The sequence below is a fragment of the Cupressus sempervirens genome, chromosome 4 (assembly GCF_028749045.1).
Source record: "Cupressus sempervirens isolate cs-2001-9-10 chromosome 4, ASM2874904v1, whole genome shotgun sequence".
NCBI lineage: Eukaryota > Viridiplantae > Streptophyta > Pinopsida > Cupressales > Cupressaceae > Cupressus > Cupressus sempervirens.
The window spans coordinates 887144371-887163414 of record NC_143121.1 but is presented as its reverse complement, the minus strand read 5'-3'; the positions used below and the strand labels follow the sequence as shown (position 1 = coordinate 887163414).

Sequence of the window (19044 nt, the reverse complement as noted above, 5' to 3'; positions counted from 1 at the left end):
TTAGCAACTACAAATAAAAACAAAATTGTATGTACCCAAAAAGAAATTATACATTTAAAAGAAATGTATGAAAATTATTAAAATGTATCAGATGAAGAGCAATGAGAAGATAGTGGGTGAAAGCAACAAATATTGTGAGGTATACTAGTTTTATACATATAATTACTGACGCAAGAGCTTGATTTCTTCTTGCCACTGTCGAATGGCTGATCTCAGAGAATAGTTAGGGACCAGATCCTCTCGCTTAAGTTTTTCATTTGTCATGGGCGATGTTTTGTTTCCACGATCAAGCCACTCTTGGATTCCCTCCCTCTCGTATGTAAACCCATCTGCCGCAATGCACGGATCTCTCATAACGGTCTGCGAATTTCAAAACAAAACACAAGTAATGTAAGAGAAGAACTCTTTAAAGTCCAGGCATTTATAGCACAAAGATGCCAAAAGAAGACTCTAGATAGTGAATCTCGCCATTAATATAGGACAGAGGAAGAAGCCCGGAACATCATTTGTTTCTTCAGTATTTCCAGCTCTGCCGATTTCGGGGGCATCGACGGCCAAATTTCGAAGCTTATCCAGCATTTGCATCACAGTTGGCTGAATTTCTGGTCTAATATTTCTTACTGCTTTCGTGCAATGTAAGGCAAGATTAGCCAGTTGAGTAGCCAGCGCGAACGGCCATTCACCGGCTGAAGGATCCAAAATCTCATCCAGCTTTGAATTTTCTACCGCACTTTCAACCTCCTTTACCAGTCCCAAAGCCGCTTTCCCCGTGAGAAGCTCAAGCAAAATCATTCCCAGGCTAAAAACATCGGATTTGGTAGAGCAATCGCCGTTTCTCATGTACTCAGGATCCATGTACAAAATTGTGCCTTGTAGCTCTCGTGGCAGACGACGAGCAAGGCGAATGTGACCGATTTTGGCGACATAGTTCTTGTCGAGGAAAATATTTTCGGGCTTAAGATACAGGTGGACTATTGGATCTGGTTTTATGCTGTGTAAGTATTGCAAGCCGGAGCATATATCTGCGGCAATGCAAATTCTGGTTCGCCAAGGGAGGGGTGGAGTTGAGTCTTTGCAGCTGATCAGACGATCTGCTAGGGTTCCATTTGTCATATATTCATAAAGTATACAACCCTGCTCGGAACACACTCCTACGATCTTCACCAGATTTGGATGCCGAATCTCTCTTAATAAAATATCGATCTGCAAGGAGAAGATTATAAAGAATCTGCGAATGAGAAATCCAGGGAGTAAATTAATGGGAAGTGCATTGCAGTAAATTTACGTTTATACCTCGCGGTTGAATTCCTGGGTGCTCTTTACGCTTGCCGATTTGATGTTCTCGGAGGAATAATTGCTGAAATATTGCACGCTAGGAGAGGAGGGAATCTCCAGGCGAGACCTAGAATGCAAAAAATCTTGAAGCTCTTTAATTTTTAATTCCTTTTCTATTAAAATGCGACAATTTTGCATCTCTACGGCTCTGAGCTTCTGCTCTGCGGCGTGGAGGTCCAGGAGAGCCTGGTCAAGTTCATGTGAGATTTTCGCAGCTTGTGATCTGCCTTCGTCCACCACTGCTTGAAGCTCCTCTTCCACTTCCTTTATCCGCCTCGTTAACTCTTGGCACTTTTCGTCTTTCATTTTTGAGACAAATATCGAATCTTATAAAGCATCTTCCATGGCTGCAAACTGATAAATAGGCAAGAATTCAAAGCATTTTCACCTTTCTGTCTCAAATAATAGAAATGACGATATAAATCTATACCTTCCGAGCTGATCTCATGGCAGCCGCCTCTGCATTGTTACGCCTTAGGGTCTCTCGTCGCATATCTCGCCTTGCATTTGCCGCCACTTCAAATGCCTCCGTCAACAGAAATTTCAGGGTTTGATCGGTATCTGTTCTCTCCTCCTGTATTTTCATTTCGAAAATTTGTATTTTGTAAAATTTATGATTTTTTTTTTTAATGAAAGACGTAAAGAGCTAAAGAATGCTTAATGTGAGAAAATACTGGAGATTCATGAGTTTCATGGCTATGAATTTGTCGACTTTCACCGCTATCAGTTTGTCGACTTTCTGCCACTTGCGTATCAGAAGAATGTCCCCTCATCGCGGCCGTTACTTCCAACGACGGTTCGAAACGAGATCGGTTCGCTTGGTCGAGGAAATCAGCCATACAATCCCCCGCAAATGAGAAATTTCTAATATCTGGAGATTCACTGGAGGCACCCAAATCTCGTTAGAAAATTGAAACTCGGCTGGAATGAAATTAATCAACCAAAATCCTTTTTTGAAAAATCACATTAGCAAGCAGTGACAGTGGTTACAAGTGTCACCTGCAATAAAAGCAAATAACTCTTTGAAAAATCAGATTCATTAAACAGTCGAGGCGGATTTATTTAAAAAACAAAACTGATACGGCATGTCGACATGATCATCAGCAAAGAAAAATAACAAAAATGAACGGCCGGTTATGCTCCCTTCGCTCAGTATACGTTAAACAGATCGTATTCAATTTCGTGAGTGGTACGTTCGATTCATTTTATCTTGCTTAGAATCGGAAATTTGATTCGCATATTCGGAATCTGTTATAATATTTTATGACATAATTTGAGTAAGTTTTTAATGTTTTATTATTATTATTTTGATAATACTTATGTGATGGTAATTAAATTAATACCTGTAATAATGGATTTTATATTTTTGTGGTCGATAAAATTGACTCACCACTCAAACCATTCTATAAATCATTTTCAGTTGCCGGTTACCATTTTCTGCTGGTTTTCTTAGTGAAATAGCATAGGTGTAGAGGAATTGTCATCTCCGTGCCATTATGGCAGCATGGTGTCCCTTGTTTGGAGAGATGGCATCCTATTTTGGACAAGAAGATTTTATTGATAGGATGGCATAGGAGATGGGAACAAACTAAAAGAGATGGTGCTAATAAATTTGTGGAGTTTTCATTTACATCTTCAAGTGGTGGTACTTGGAAGTTGGTTTTTTTACTTACAAATTTCTCTTTTGGAAGCATGATCCAACTTTCATTGACATTTTTTCTTCAAAGATGGGATATTATTTTTAACACATGAATTCTAGGATTGGGGGAGCTCAAAATGTGTAAGGGCAGTATCTTTTTTGCTCTTATTTTAACAGTTCTTCAACGTTTTGCATACATATCCATTGAGGAAACAACACAAGGGAAGAAAGTCTTGATCTACTATTGCAAAATAGTTTATGATTGAGAGCTCCTATAAAACTTCCACGATTTCCATTTTTCGTGAGTTTGGCAGTTGACTTGTTGAAATGCATGAGGTGACATCTCTTTGAAGCATTCTATAAAAATAATCCAATTGCATTGCCAATACTACTATATTTTTCTTATAAGGAATTTTATAAAAAAAAAATTGGGTGCATTGCCCATAACATCATATTTTGGTTGTGCTAATTTTTCGCCTTTTGTACTCTGGAGTAGCCCCCCTTTTTTAGGGCTTCTTTGTAATAAATCAAAAAGATGATATTTTCTTGTGAGTTATTTTTAAAAATCGATTAGGTATATCATCTCTAATGTCACATTTTGCCTACATTTCTACCTAAGTATCTCTCAAGTATAATATTTTACCTTCCATTTTGGATGGGCAAGTTCTCATGCCCTATTTGAAAGCTTCATTTTTAGCATAGGTGAGGATGATGTAAAAGGCTCTAGGATTCTACTTTATGACAGTTATTTCATTTGTTGGTAAATTTCTGAAGCTTTTGAATTATTGATATAATATGTATAGATCTTTTACAAGTCTTGCATTCATTGCATTCCATGAGATGGCATTCCCAATCATCTCATGTGGCTTGTTTGTACTTCCATATTACGCATATATTTCTACATGAGCATAGAAGGGTAGCATTGAATGAAAACCCATGAACTTCATTTTATCATATTTTTCTGATCATAGTTTAAGATTATTGTAATGGCTATCAATATCAAATCTTATAGCAAGGGTCTTATGTGCTCTATAGTTGCTAAATCACATCATTAGCTACAATTTCAACTCCTTGTATACACAATTATTTATTTGTGCCATCACTATCTTGTAAAATTTTATTTTAATTACTTCTTGCGACTCTTTTTTTTTAGGGTTTTCAATTTAGGACCTCTTTATTACTATTAAGGTTTTGAATGCAATGGATTAGTTTTTATTTATCTTCTCATTCTCAATTGATATCTATTAGGTCTCATAGATATTGTCCCAGACCTTTCACTCTTTAGTATCTTTTATTATTATTTTGAATTTTGTTTTTAATCATTTAGGGCTTGAAAAGATAGGGAACCTTTCGTGAATTTGATGATGTCATATCTTGCCTTGAATCATTTTCTTTTTCTTGCTTATGTGGTGAATAGTCAAATGTTGACTTGGTCAAAGATAAATTAATCTTAATTTAAGATAAATGAAAGTTAACAATTATACCAAAATTCAATGAATTTTTCTTATGTTATGATGATGATGTCAAAAGATGTGTTGTTAAATGTCATGATTCAATAGCAATGTGATTATGCTAATGTTTTATTTCTTAATGATGATATATTTAAGATGTGATATATTGATTATGATGGATACTAACTAATTTTTGGTTGTGAGTGTCTGAGTGGATGTAGGGATCGTCATGACGAGAGTGTGGTTGAGGTAGAGAGGGCTAGCCTCTCAAAAGGGGATGCATTGAATGTTGTGCTGCCACACACACACATCAAGTAGAATTTCATATTGTTGTTATGTTTTTGTTTGTTACATTTACTAAAGTTAAATGTGAAAGTTTGAAATGAAAATTAGAAGTTTCATTTGATTTTTAGATGATATACTTAAATATGTGTAGATAGAACATGAATATATTAAATTGCTAACGGATAAGTTTTGAAGTGTTATTATGATATATAAACAAAACTCTCATTTTGATTTCTTGATAGAAACTTAGAAGTGAAATTTTATTTATAACACATATATGTGCAAGTTCATAAAACAAAATTTGTTTTAAATGTTAATTAAATTTATCTTTTTATTTATTTTTTAAATGAAAAAGGGAAACCATTGTACATTAGGGCAGTTATTTGTTTGTTTTTTGGGGGTTATTGTTAAAAGAGGGTTGGAGTTTTGCAAAAGGGACAACAAATTGAAACGGCAACGGACTAGAGCAGTAGTAGTAGCAATTGGAGAAAGAAAGTTTGGATCCAGTGTGAAGAAATCATAGGTTCCTTCTTCTTTTTTTCGTTCTCTCTATATACACTCCTGATTGTGAATCTTGGTGTTTGAAAGATACCTTTGGAAATTGAATCTTGTTGTTAGGATGTAAAACTTGGAATTAAACCCTTGCTATTAGAATCTTGCAAACTATATTTTCAATTCTACCCTAGCTACTTTAAGAAAAATTGTGGTCTCTCTATAAATTCGATATAGATACATCTTAAGTTGAAAAAAATGAAGCTACCAAGGTCATGTAAATAGGGAAGGAAATCAAAATTTATTGATAAATTATCTTAAACACAACCATTCTGACCTGTTACATTGTGGCATTTTCAAACTCATAGGGGAATTAATTGTTTTTCTCCTCTGTATTTTTGTATGCTAAAAAAGACCACCACATAATGGGAACCAATACGCATAGGCCAAGAATGCAACCAATGAACATGTATACTCAAACTCTTTCCATCATCAGTAAAGTTTGGTAATTCTTTAACAAATTAGAGAAATGTGATATTTAGCTTGCTTGAACAGACAGAAAACCAAGGAGAACAAAAACTTGATCCAATGTGCAAAATGTTGAGAACCATAACAAGAATGCTAATAAAATATATAAAAAGCATTCGAACAAGAATAGAGAACTGGGACATATATCTCTAAGAAGTATGTTTTGTTCTTTCCATCTATTGAAAAATTTGAACCCCTGATATACCTCTTTTTGAATTTTGTGAATTCTAGATAAAGTGAAGTAAATCATGCGAGTAAAGCTTAGACTCAGTGAAGTTGATTTCAAAATTAAACATAGTTCCATTCCATGACAACACATGCTTGATAATTCTTGATATAGTTGCTCAAATTAATTTGAATCATAAGCTAAAGGCAAAATTTCATAGAAAACAAAGAGTATTGTAACCAGAATTGAGACTATCTAAGTTAGTTGTATTCTCCTTATGTTCTAATTCTAGCAGAGAGTAAATACATTTAGCAAATTGAACTCAACTTTAGTTGTGATACTAAAATATTTTGTTGACTGTTTTTTGAATAATCCCAATTTTAGTATGTACTATGAATAGAGTTTGAAAGTACTCTATGGTTAATAAAATTGTGGTTCTTTTCATTTGATTTTTCTTTCACAACTGAGAGTACTTAAATTATTGTTAGTTGTCTGAAGTTTAAAGCATTCTTTCAGCATTTAAGTGTTAGTTGAACCATAATAATAGAATGGATATACATTTTATGTTTTCTAATTTTTAGTTGCAAGAGGATTCTTTCAACATTTAAGTGTTAGCTGAACCATAAGAATAGAATGTTATACATTTTATGTGTTTATAGTTGCAAGAGTATTCTTTCTACAATACTATGATTGATTGTATCATAAGGAGAAAATGAACATATGCGATATGTTTTTATTTTTAGTCTTGAAATAGCCTTAGTTCAACCTCTTGTTGTAAATCAGCATATAAACGTTTAATTTCCTTCATGGTTGGGTGCAATGTAGCAATTTTGGGAAAGATAGAATGGATACTTCATGCTTAGTTTCTTCTATTTGCCAGTTATGTAGAATGGATACATGTTTTTCTTATCTCTTCTACCATTAAATCTGGCTTTATAAATGCTTGGCCAAGCCACTTGATTTCCTAGATAATTCATGTGTGTATGTGGCTATACTTATTTGGTTTTACTACATATGTGTAGATGTGTAGTTTTATTATTATTCCCTGCTACATTCTGTGATTAGGCTACTAGGCACATGGTTACATGTAGTGTGTTTCACGGCTACACCAAATCCATCTAATCCATCTTGTTCCAAGAAGCTAGACTTCTCATGCTAGGGTTGTGGTATTCTTCATGTTAGGAAGAATCCTAAGGGAGTAATTACTATGTGGTTGGTGGAGTAAAAGCTCCTAGGCCAAACTCCTATCTTAGATAGCAAATGGACGACATCCTAGGGCTTTGGAGATAGGATACACTGAAGAACACAACAAGAAAGGTTAACTCAATTTTGATTGTATTTTTTCATCATTGAGTTGTATTGATCTATGTAATTGTAATTTGAGAGATATGTAAAAGATGGAAACTAATGTAAATTAATGCATTATAATTAATGTATGTTGGATCAGTAACTATGGTAATATATTTTCGACATAACATGAGATGTGTTTAAGTGAATAGTCATCAAATGAAGATGTAACTTTGAACATCATTCATTTTTTAACATGTTAAAGATGTAAAATTGCAAATCAGCATCTTAATGTTTTTGTTATGTGAATTAACTAATTGTTAATGGAAAAGTAGTTTGACTTTTCCACAATTTTTTGATTTGTTGTCTTCTACATTTTTCATGATTTGCTGATGTAGAATTTTTTTTAAGAAGGACATGGTTCTTATTTTGAATTTTGAGGTTTGGGTTACTTATTTTTCCATAATTGTTAGCCTATTGTATAGTTAACTGCAAATATTTTTCATAACTTGGGTTTTTTTTCTTGGACTATTCAAAGTAATGTTCAATTGTTGAATTTAAAAAAGTCTTTATGCTTCAGAGAATTTCATAAGTACTAAAAGAGCACTAAGATTTTGATCAAGAAGTTGTTTTTCAATAGTTTGGTTCATAAAATTATACAAGATTCTATGGTGCGAACAAGTAGTATACAATATTATTTCTAATAGATAGCTTATTTAGAGTACAACAATGTGATATATTTAGTTTCATAAAATGGCCTATTTAGCCCTTGTTTGAGCCCTCAAAAGGGAAAATTTTGATAGAAAATTTAGAAAATTTGTAAAAAATTATATTTTGGGACCTTTGAATGAAGCCCTTAGAGAGGCTTTGTATGAAGTGGGCTTCATTTGAAGCCCCCTCAAAGTATTTGGGGTGGCCCCAAGATGGTTTGAATGAACTCCCCTAGCCCACTTTTCATCTTCTTATTGGCCCATGGGGATTTGAAACGAAGCCCTCTGGCCCACTTTTCAACCACTTATTGGCCCAAGGGGCTTCATTCAAAGCCCTAGAGGCTTCATTCAAAACCCTCCATGCCAATTGGCACAAGGGGCTCTGAAAATTCATTCGAAGCCCCTAGAAAATGATTTTCACAGTTTTCATCCAATTTCCTCATGATGGAAAGGGAGAACCATTAATATGGCCTTACCCTTTGTTTTTTGTTCAAGATTCTCTATGGAATGCATTTTAATGAATTTATATGATTTTAAGGATTTGGCAATATCTAGTGGTTGCTCGCTATTGGATTTAATTTCTAGAGTGTGAAATTATGCTTGGAAACTCAATTGTATTCTGTATGCACATTTTTTCTTATTGTAATTAGGGTTTCAAAATGAGGTTTGGATATATGCATCTTTTGATTGAATGGTGATTTTATATTTTTAATATATTTATATTATTAAGAAATTCTCCAGTTACGATTCTCTCATTGTGAAGTTGAGACCAAGCTATAACTAATGTTGTTTGAGAAAAATAAAATCAAGATACATACATACATACATACATACATACATACATACATACATACATACATACATATATATATATATATATATATACATATATGTATATATGTATATATGTATATATGTATATATGTATATATGTATACATACATACATACATATATATACATATATACATATATACATATACATATATGTATATATATATATATATATATATATATATATATATATATATATATATATGTATATGTATTTGTATATATGTATATATAGATGTATATGTATATATGCATGTATATACCAATATTTTCATGGATAAATATCACTCATGGACTCATTGACTATGCAACTTATATGCACAAAAAAACACTTCTTAATTTTGATATTTGTAGAAGAGCTAAAGATTCAAATAGTTACTACATCACATTGTATAAATATAAGAAATTTAATAATATTTAAAAAGTGATAAAATTAATAAATTATATATTACTTTGATTAAATATTTTTAAATTATATGTATAAAGAAAACAAAATGATATATTATTTTTAAATTAAATAAATATATAATTTAAAAATTTATTTTAAATAAAAAATAATTCTATATTGTAATTAAATTATATGTATTCTCTATATATAGACACAAACAAATGGCTATTATAATGTAATGTGTTTTAATATTTATTTATTTAATTATAAAAAAAAATTGTCCCTTTTGATGTGTCTTTTTGTTTTGTATTGGTTTTTTCATCTATTTCTATTATTAATTTTTTTAATTTTTAGTTGATCTTAATTTCTATTGCTAATGAGTTTTTATTTTCTCACTTTTGGTTAGTAATTTTTCTTTTTCTCTTACATATTTTTTATCCCATTATTCTTGTTATTTACCATCCTTCTACCTTTTACCTTCTTCTCTTTTTTTCTTTCGTGTTTTTACTCCTTTCTTTTTCAATTTTGGTATTATAATGATGGATCACATATGTTCACACAAAGTGTGATCTAAGAGATTGACTCCAAATTTCATATAAGATAAATATAATTAGTTAGATGTAGTGCCTACCCCTAGTTTACATTCAGTTATTATTTCCAAACTCTTTTAGGCCAATTTATATTTATGCTTGATGATTAGTAGCATTATTTTCTAGATTATTGGATATTGTTTTCATACTCAGTTGATTTTATGATGAGACTACTTTGGTACTAGTTACTTCATGTATGCATGATTATACTTTGATGATGATGATTTGCAGTGATTAAAGTTATTTGATGATGTAGGTAGATGAATTATTTGTATGTGTTTTCTATGGATACTTACCCCATACTTGCATGTGTATGGTGTGCCTATATGTTTTCTTTATGTATGATGTTTCTAATGTGGTTGAGGAAGGGAGTTGTAGTCACCTATTAGTTCCGATCTACATGATGTACCACTTCCTGCCATTACCTATTTAATTTAGAATATATGTGTTTGTGCATGCATAGATTTTATGCAAATTATAGGTATTGGGTATCGACTTCCCTGAATTGCTAGGATGAGTGTACCCTATCGCAATATCTCAATGGTACGAGAGGGGAGATAAATTCTTGAGTCCAAATCCTAACCTTTAAACCAATTTTCCTAGAATATTTGGACAAGCATCTAAGATGATTACCCTTCTAAATTCACCATATGATGTAAATTTATAATTATAACCCTTGAGTTTGATCTTGTATGTGGTTTTTTTTTATGGGTTTTCATATTTTATCTTGTAGGTCTTTGGTGATTTTTCTTTTAATTAAGTAAAATTAAAAGAATAATTAATTATTTAAATTTAATGAAAAATTATTAAGATAATTTTAATATTTAATTATATTTAATTAATTGAAAAATTAATTAAATAAAGGAATTAAATTTAAAGAGAAACTTATAGTCTAATTTTAAAGTATAATAATATTTGTTTAATTTAGTAATAATATAATTAGGAGATCATTTTTAAATGAATGCTAAATATTATTATTACTTAAGTTAATAAATATTTTATCAAAAAATAATGCATCGGTAAATTGTGAGCCTCTCATTGGGGAGGTCTTGAGTTTGAATCTACTCATGGTTAACACATAATAATAAATAACCTTAATAATAATAATAATAAATAACCTAAGCTTCGGCCATTTAGCTATCAAAAAAAATTGCAAAAAGTGTGCATGAATATTCAAAAAGTAAATTATGAGTTAAAAGATTGTGACCAATGAGTTCCCTTACATGATCACACAATCAATGCCCTAAATTTAGGGGAGAACTCTATATCAAAGATTGAGAGTTCATTTTGCAGGGACTGGGATTTTTGGAAAAGGGGATTTTCAGAGAGAAGGTTTAGAGAGAAAAGAGAATTCTCTTACAATCTTTTGTTGTTGTGTATTAGCATTAGATTCAAGTAGAATCTTGTGCTTTATTCGCATAATGAATTATGTTATTCGATATTCCTGTCTACATTGTGTTTGTTAAATCTATTTTCCAAATTTCATTTGTGATGAATCTTTCAATCTTTCATTGTGAATCTATTGGTATTCAATCAAAATTTTATTTCTATATGGGGGATTGAAAAGAAAAGAGTAAAACCCTCGTTCTGTAAATTAAATATTTGATATTTCAATCAGAAAGGGTTTTAGGAAGAAATTGAATTGTTAGAATGCAAAATTATATTTGTTGTACTTTACCTATCAGAGTGGTGTTAGAACTTTATATATATATATATATATATATATATATATATATATATATATATATATATATATATATATATATATATATATATATATTGGCGAGGCGGGGCCACCAAACCCCCACCTCCCATCCTCCTTTTCTTCACCACGGCAACGTGAGGGCTCACAACGGCCTTTAAAAGGTTGCACGGTAGACCTGTTGTCGTGATAGTAGACATACTACTACGACAATACTCTACTATCATGATAGCAAAACTATTGCGGCAGCACGCAAGCCTACGACTTTGTAATAAAAGTCACAGGTGTATTTTTTTATATAAAATTGATTTTAAATTAAAATTTTATTTTAATAAAATTTTAATTAATATTTATTAATAATTTTATTATTAGTTTATAAATAATTATTAGTTAATTAATATTTAATAAATTATGAATATATTTTGTTTTAAATATTTATTAATTTAACTTAATTAATTTAGTTTAGTTATGTTTTAATTAATAGTATTTAATCACACTTAAGTTGTTTATCAATATTATTGTATAAAATTTTTGATTGTCAATAAAATCATAGTGATTTTTGTTAACAATCAATTATTGTTATTTTAATAATTTATTGGAGATAATTATTTTAAATTCATCTTATAATATTTAATAGTGAACTTTAAAATTTCTTAAGATAAGGGTAATTGTGCAGTATGTTCAAATACAAGAAATGGGTTAAGTTGTAAGGGTAAAATGTAAATCTTATATACTTGAAAACTTACATTGAAATGAAAAATTAAACCTTATTGTTAACTTAGATTGTATTCTTCAAAATCAAACAAAACTATGAATCTACACTGTTAACTATATATTGTCTTATGTTTTTGGAGTTTGGGTTGACTAGAGTGTTGACCAGTCTTAGGATGTTTACCAAAGGCTCAAGAGTTCTGTGTTTGCGATGTCATGATGATTATTAGATCTTGATCTTTTAAACTCAACCATGGTAATGTGTCTGGTATGCTTTATTTTCTTTTAATGTTCTTGTGTGATAACAAGATCAATGGTATGACATATTTGACTTAAGCTTTGAGTCTTCAATCAATTATTTTTGGATGCTTTCTAGTTGCTTGTAAAAGACTAAGGTGTTATTGTGAATTGTCTTTCGATGTTTTCCAGTCACTTGTATAAGATTGAGGTGAAAACTATGATTCTTTGATTTCTACTTTTATGAGCTTAGGGTAGGTTATCTATATGTAATGTTAGGAAGTGGCTTGCAATGGAGGCCAGAGCCCCAAGTGGCTGCTAGGGTAACCCATTGTAGGTTATTTAATAAGTGAAAACACAACACTAAATGAGAGTAAAATGAACCTAATAAGAGTTTTTGTCTTTCCTCGCCCATGTCTTGAGTGCTAGTACAGACTAGGATGGGAGTAGAGAGGATGCTTGTTTGTGAACATGCATTATTAGTATGCCTTGTTAGTACGAAAGGATACTAGTGCCACATAAAGTCACTAGAGGGCCGGGATCAAATTAGACTAACAGGGTAACTCTAGAGTTGATTCATGTGATGACACTTGCCTATTTGCATAGTGGATTCCCTACGTGTCTTTGTTTGCCTCTGGGTTTAGATGTCAATTTATCTTGGTACCTTCGAGTTATATTACTTTTAGGGTTTTTCTTGACCTAGATATTATTTTTGATTTTGGGATTGGTATCCTGTTTGGGACTTGAGACTATCTCCTCAGTGTGGTGGGAATGGACCTTTTTGGATTACCACGAGGTCAAATAGTAGTGCTTTTTACTTTTACCATTAAGATCCATCCATAGATGTCATGGCTGGAGTTCCTTATTTTGCATTTCCTTTCATTCTATCTTTGTGTATTATGATGAATGGTTATATCATTTGATGGATGATTTTACTTATTGTATTGTATCTTGTTTCATGTATCTAAAAGGGATGATGTAATCTATTTTATAAATGTATATTCTTTTAGCCATTCATACCCTGTGACATGTACAGTGGATGGTTGTGCATTCCGAAGTAATGCCAAGTGGCATTTGGAACAAATGTATATTATTTAAATGGATTAAACTTGTAATTATTCTTTCATGTGGATGTGTTATTTATTGGACTTAGTATTATTTAAATTTAAAAGTGACTTGGTGTCTTGGGATCCTTAAGGAATGTAATCTATTTTGTTTTCTTATGTATGATTGTATGTTATTGCTTCCATTACTTTATAATTTTTGTTATATGTTATCTTAAAAAAAATGTTTGGAAAACTTAGTTAAACTTTAGGTTAGTTCTTGTGAATCCCTTAGCGGGGAGTTACATCTGGTATCAGAGCTCGAGTTCTATATTGGGACCTCTAGGCATATTAGAATGCAACTAGTTGTTAACTAGTTGAACTAAAATGAAATTTAAACTATTATGTATATCTATTACAAGCAAAAACCTTGAACTAGTTGAACTAAAATATAACTTAAAGTATTAGTTATATATTCTCAAACTTGAATGCTTAAACTTCAAAACTAAAATATACTTAAATCTAAAATAGACAAAATTGAAAATTGAACTTAGGCTATTTTCAAAACATGTTTCTTCTATGTATGCCTTAGAGTGGTATTTTTTATGGTTATTATAGCCTCTTGTATCTTGGATATTATTTTATGGTGGTATCTAGGATGAGATTTTCAGTTAGAGGTCGTAGTCTTGGCCATGGTAGAGGCCATAGATGAGGCAAAAACATTAGTGTACATGAGTCTGTCCACAAAGGACTTAATTAGGACGAGGGTAGGGAAGAGCATATCAGTGATCATTGGAAAGAGAACCATACAAAGCAGTAGGCCAACTCAGAGGAGGTTGACCTGAGGAAAATGATGAAGACCATCATTAATCACCTACCTCCTCTTCAAGGTGTTGTTCAGGGTGGAGCACACTAGACAAGGAATGAGCATAGACCTAGGTCTAGGAGCCCTTAGAGGGACTAATAGAGATTAGTTTTAGCTGCTTAGATGGAGGACCTTCAAAGTTCCAAGGTCAAACCCTTTAATGGGTTGGGTTCAGGTTATGTAGCCAAGTAGTGGCTTATTGCTCTTGACAAGATTTTTTCTATTCAATATTTTGACACTAATGTCAAAAGTGAGGTTTGCTATCACCAACTTGGAACTCTTTGGAGCCACATGGTGGACTATCAAAGAGAAGAAACCGGGTATAAACATGAACAATGTCACAAGAGAGTTATTCCTAGAAAAATTCCTTGAGTGATTCCTACCAGAGGAATGGAACCAACAGAGAGAAAATGAATTCCACAACCTGAGACAGTTCACTATGACCATAGAAAATTATGAGCACAAATCCTATCAGCTCATGCCCTATGCAAGAATCAGTGATAACCTAGCACAGTTCACACAGCATTTCATCAAAGGCTTGAACAACCACCTAGTTGGGGGTGTTAAGGTATTTGAACCTAAAACTCTCAAAGATGTTGTACATTGAGCCATACTTGTAGAGAAGAGTGTTAACCTAGGACATGGGGGTTTTGTGGGAGCATCTACACTATCAAGATCTAAGGGTAACCACAACTCAGGTCGGAATAGGAAACTTCCTTTTCCTAAAGGGAATCAAAACCAACAACAACCTCAGTAAAAGAAACAATAGAAGGGATCATACCCTCAGGCACAAAGTGGTGGCAATGTTTCTAACTCTAAAAACTATCATAATGCATAGCACAATAGGAAAAATCAAAACGCTTAGCCTACAAAGAGAAACCGTTATTTTGCTAGTAGGGATAGCCACCAATAGTTGAGTGTGCCTCTAGAAGGCAAGGGATCTAGCAAAGGTATATGACGTTATTCTTGTGGATAGTTTGGACACATTGTAGCCCACTACCCATATCGTGCATCTCACTATTCAAGTTCTTTGACTCTTAGTGTGGATTGAGGAGCCGTATACTTCAAGCACTTCCTATAAATATTCAGTATTAAGAGGTGAGCACAGAGATAGATTTAGGGAAACCATTGGAGGGCATGTTCTCAGGTTATGTTTTGGAGTCAGATGGCCTTTTGCAACATTTAGAAAGGATCTATGTACCACTATTGGATGAGCTTCATACACTGATCCTATCAGAGGCTCATTGTGCACCTTATTTAGCACATCTAGGTGTCAAGAAGATGCATGCAGACTTGCAACATCTATTCTATTCGATAGGGATGAAGCATGATATCACTGATTTTGTGGCTAACTATCTTGAGTGTTAGAGAGTCAAGGTAGAACACCAACATCTAGCATAGCTTTTATAGCCTAATCGCATTCTTTCATGGAAGTGGGATATCATCTCTATGGATTTCTCTATAGGATTGCCTATGAGTACTCGTCGACATGACACTAGCATGGTCATTGTTGATCAGTTGACTAAGGTGGCACATTTTTCACCAACTACAACTTCTATAGCTAATGTCTTCATGCATGATATCATGAGATTACATGGTATTCCCCGAAAGATCATTTTGGATAGGGATCATGTATTCACATCCACATTTTAGACATCACTACAGCATGATCTTGGAGCACAATTGAACTTTAGTTCATCTTATCATCCAAAGACAAATGGTTAGACTGAGAGAGTAAATCAAGTTCTAGAGGATATATTGAGGATGTATGTGATGGACAGACAAACTCTTTGGGAGGATTATCTTTACCTAGTTGAGTTTTCTTATAACAATGGATATCACAGTTCTATTCGGATGGCACCTTTTCAGGCTTTGTATGGTCATCCTTTTTGTACACCTTTGAGTTGGGACAGTTTTGTGGATCGTATCCTGTTGGGTCCTGAGATGCTTCGAGATATGGAGCAATAGGTACTGTGCATCCGTGAGCACGTGTCTATAGCACAGGATAGATAGAAGAAGTATGTCGATACTCATAGGATGGATAAGCAGTTTGCAATGGGTGAGAAAGTTTTTTTGAGATTTGTCCATGGAAGAGTCCAATCTATTATGGAAAGGGTTTGAAGCTAGCACCTCATTTTGTGGGACCGTTTGAGATTCTTGAGAGGATAGGTCCACTTACCTACCATCTTGCATTGCCACCCAACTTAGCTCATGTTCATGATGTTTTACATTTTTTTTGTGCTTAGAAAATATATTCATGATGTGATACATGTTCTTGATTGGAATGTGTTATAGGTAGAGGACAGGCAACTAGCTTGGGAGTTGGTTTTTATTTTACAACAGTGGGAGTTGACCCTCAAGGGTCAAACCATAGAGCAAGTAAGGGTCCAATGGGACCCTATTGAGGAGTCATCATCTACATGGGAGGATGTATTTGGTTTACGGGATTTATATCCCTACTTGTTCATAAGCTTCTAGGAGTAAGCCTAAGTCTTGAGGGGTGGATGTAGTGTCTGCCCCTAGTTTAAATTTAGTTATTATTGTTGAACTCTTTTAGGCCTGTTTATGTTTATGCTTGATGATTAGTAGCATTATTTTCTAGATTATTGGATATTGTTTTCATACTCAGTTGATTATATGATGAGACTACTTTGGTACTAGTAACTTCATGTATACATGATTATACTTTGATGATGATGATTTACAATGATTTTAGTTATTTGATGATGTAGTTAGATGGATTATTTGTACATGTTTTCTATGGATACTTACCCCATACTTTCATGTGTATGGTGTGCATGTATGTTTTCTTTATGTATGACATTTTTGATGTGGTTAAGGAAGGAGACATAGTCACCTACTAGTTAGGATCTACATGTTGTACCACTTCCTACCATTGCCTAGTTTGTACATACGTGGATTTTATGCAGATTGTAGGTACCAGATATTGACTTCCTTGAATTGCCAAGATGAGTGTACTCTGTCGCAATATCTCAATGGTAAGAGGGGAGAATTCTTGAGTCCAACTCCTAACCTTTAAACCAATTGTCCTAGAAAATTGGGACAAGTATTTGAGATGATTACCCTTCTGAATTCATCATATGACATAAACATGTGATTATAACACTTGACTTTGATCTTGTATATGGTTTTTTTATGATGGGTTTTCATATTTTATCTTGTAGGTCATTGGTGATTTTTCTATTAATTAAGTCAAATTAAAAGAATAATTAATGATTTAAATTTAATAGAAAATTATTAAAAATAATAATTTCAATATTTAATTATATTTAATTAATTGAGAAATTAATTAAATAAAGGAACTAAATTTAAAGAAAATTTTATAGTTCAATTTTAAAGTGTAATAATATTTATTTAATTTAATAATAATATATTTAGGATATTATTTTTTAATAAATGCTAAATATTGTTATTACTTAAGTTAATAAATATTTTATCAAAAAGTTCTTCAAAATTAAAAAGAGAAAGAGAAATTAATTTATTAAAGATATTTCAATTTGCAAAAGCTACGCATAAATATTCAAAAAGTAAATTATGAGTTAAAAGATTGTGATCAATGAGTTCCCTTGTGTGATCGCACAATCAATGCCCTGAATTTAGGGGAGAACTCCATATCAGAGATTGAGAGTTCATTTCACAAGGACCGAAATTTTTGGAGAAGGGGATTTTCAAAGAGAAGGTTTAGACAGAAAAGAGAATTCTCTCACAATCTTCGGGTGGTTGCATATTAGCATCAGATTCAAGTAGAATCTTATGCTTTATTCACATAATGAATTAGGTTAAATTCGATATTCATGTCTACATTATGTTTGTTAAATATTTTTTTCCAAATTTTGTTTGTAATGAATCTTTCATTGTGAATCTATTGGTATTCAATCAAAATTCTATCTATATATGGGGATTGAAAAGAAATTAGTAAAACCTCATTCTATTAATTAAATAGTTGATATTTTAATCAGAAAGGGTTTTGGGAAGAAATTAAACTGTTAGAATGCAAAATTCGATTAATTTGCCATACTTTCCCTACCATAGTAGTGTTAGAACTTGTGTGTGTGTGTGTGTGTGTGTGTGTGTGTGTGTGTGTGTGTGTGTGTGTGTGTGTGTATGTGCGCGCGCGCGCATGCGTGCGCACGTGTGTGTGTGTGTGTGTGTTAGTCTCATATTGGTTTTGACAATTGAGTGTCATCACACTTAACCAATTCTCAAGATGATGTTGAGTATAATACAAAAGTCAAGCTATAGTGTGTGTTGAGCTAGAGAATTCAATAGGTGCCAAGTGAACTTCAAGTGCTGAGCGAAGTTAAAGTGCTAAGTCACTATAGATGTCGAGTCACTATAGGTGCCAAGAAAAGTATAGATGTCAAGTGAAATAGAAATTCTATAAAAGCTGAGTGAGATAGAATTCCTATATGTACCGAGTATCAGCAACTAGTAAGTGTCGAGTAACACAAAATTGGCATATGAGTTTGTGCCTTCAGAAAGTCAGATGTAAACTATTTTTGAAGCCAACATAGGATGAATCTCGAAGGATCTTGAAGAGAGGAACAAATCTTTTGCATTACCTATGTAATCAGCATGTAGCCAATGAGAAAAATGGAAAAGGCATGAAACCAATAGGAAAAGTGCAAGAATTGAGTGGGAAATAAAGAGTAAATATTGATCATAGATTCATACCTAATCCTAAGTCTTCTAAATCTTAAAAGGAGGATGAAACCTTATTATGTGTGTGTGAGAAATGGATGAGAGAAGTGTATGGGTGAA

The 19044-nt window shown here is 32.5% G+C and overlaps 1 protein-coding gene across 1 annotated transcript in view; it reads right to left on the bottom strand.

The window, feature by feature from the left end:
* Nucleotides 1–1909, bottom strand: part of LOC149564238 (U-box domain-containing protein 33-like) — a 1941-nt gene extending 32 nt beyond the window's left edge. Inside the window, exons 1-3 of the mRNA XM_089824125.1 lie at nt 1766–1909; nt 1294–1689; nt 1–1203 (exon numbers count right to left, since the gene is read on the bottom strand). The exon at nt 1–1203 is cut by the window's left edge and continues 32 nt beyond it. Of these exons, the coding sequence (XP_089680251.1) occupies nt 451–1203; nt 1294–1641 (1101 nt within the window). The 5' untranslated portion in view covers nt 1642–1689; nt 1766–1909 and the 3' untranslated portion in view covers nt 1–450. The remainder of the gene's footprint in view (nt 1204–1293; nt 1690–1765) is intronic.
* Nucleotides 1910–19044: the final 17135 nt, after the last annotated feature.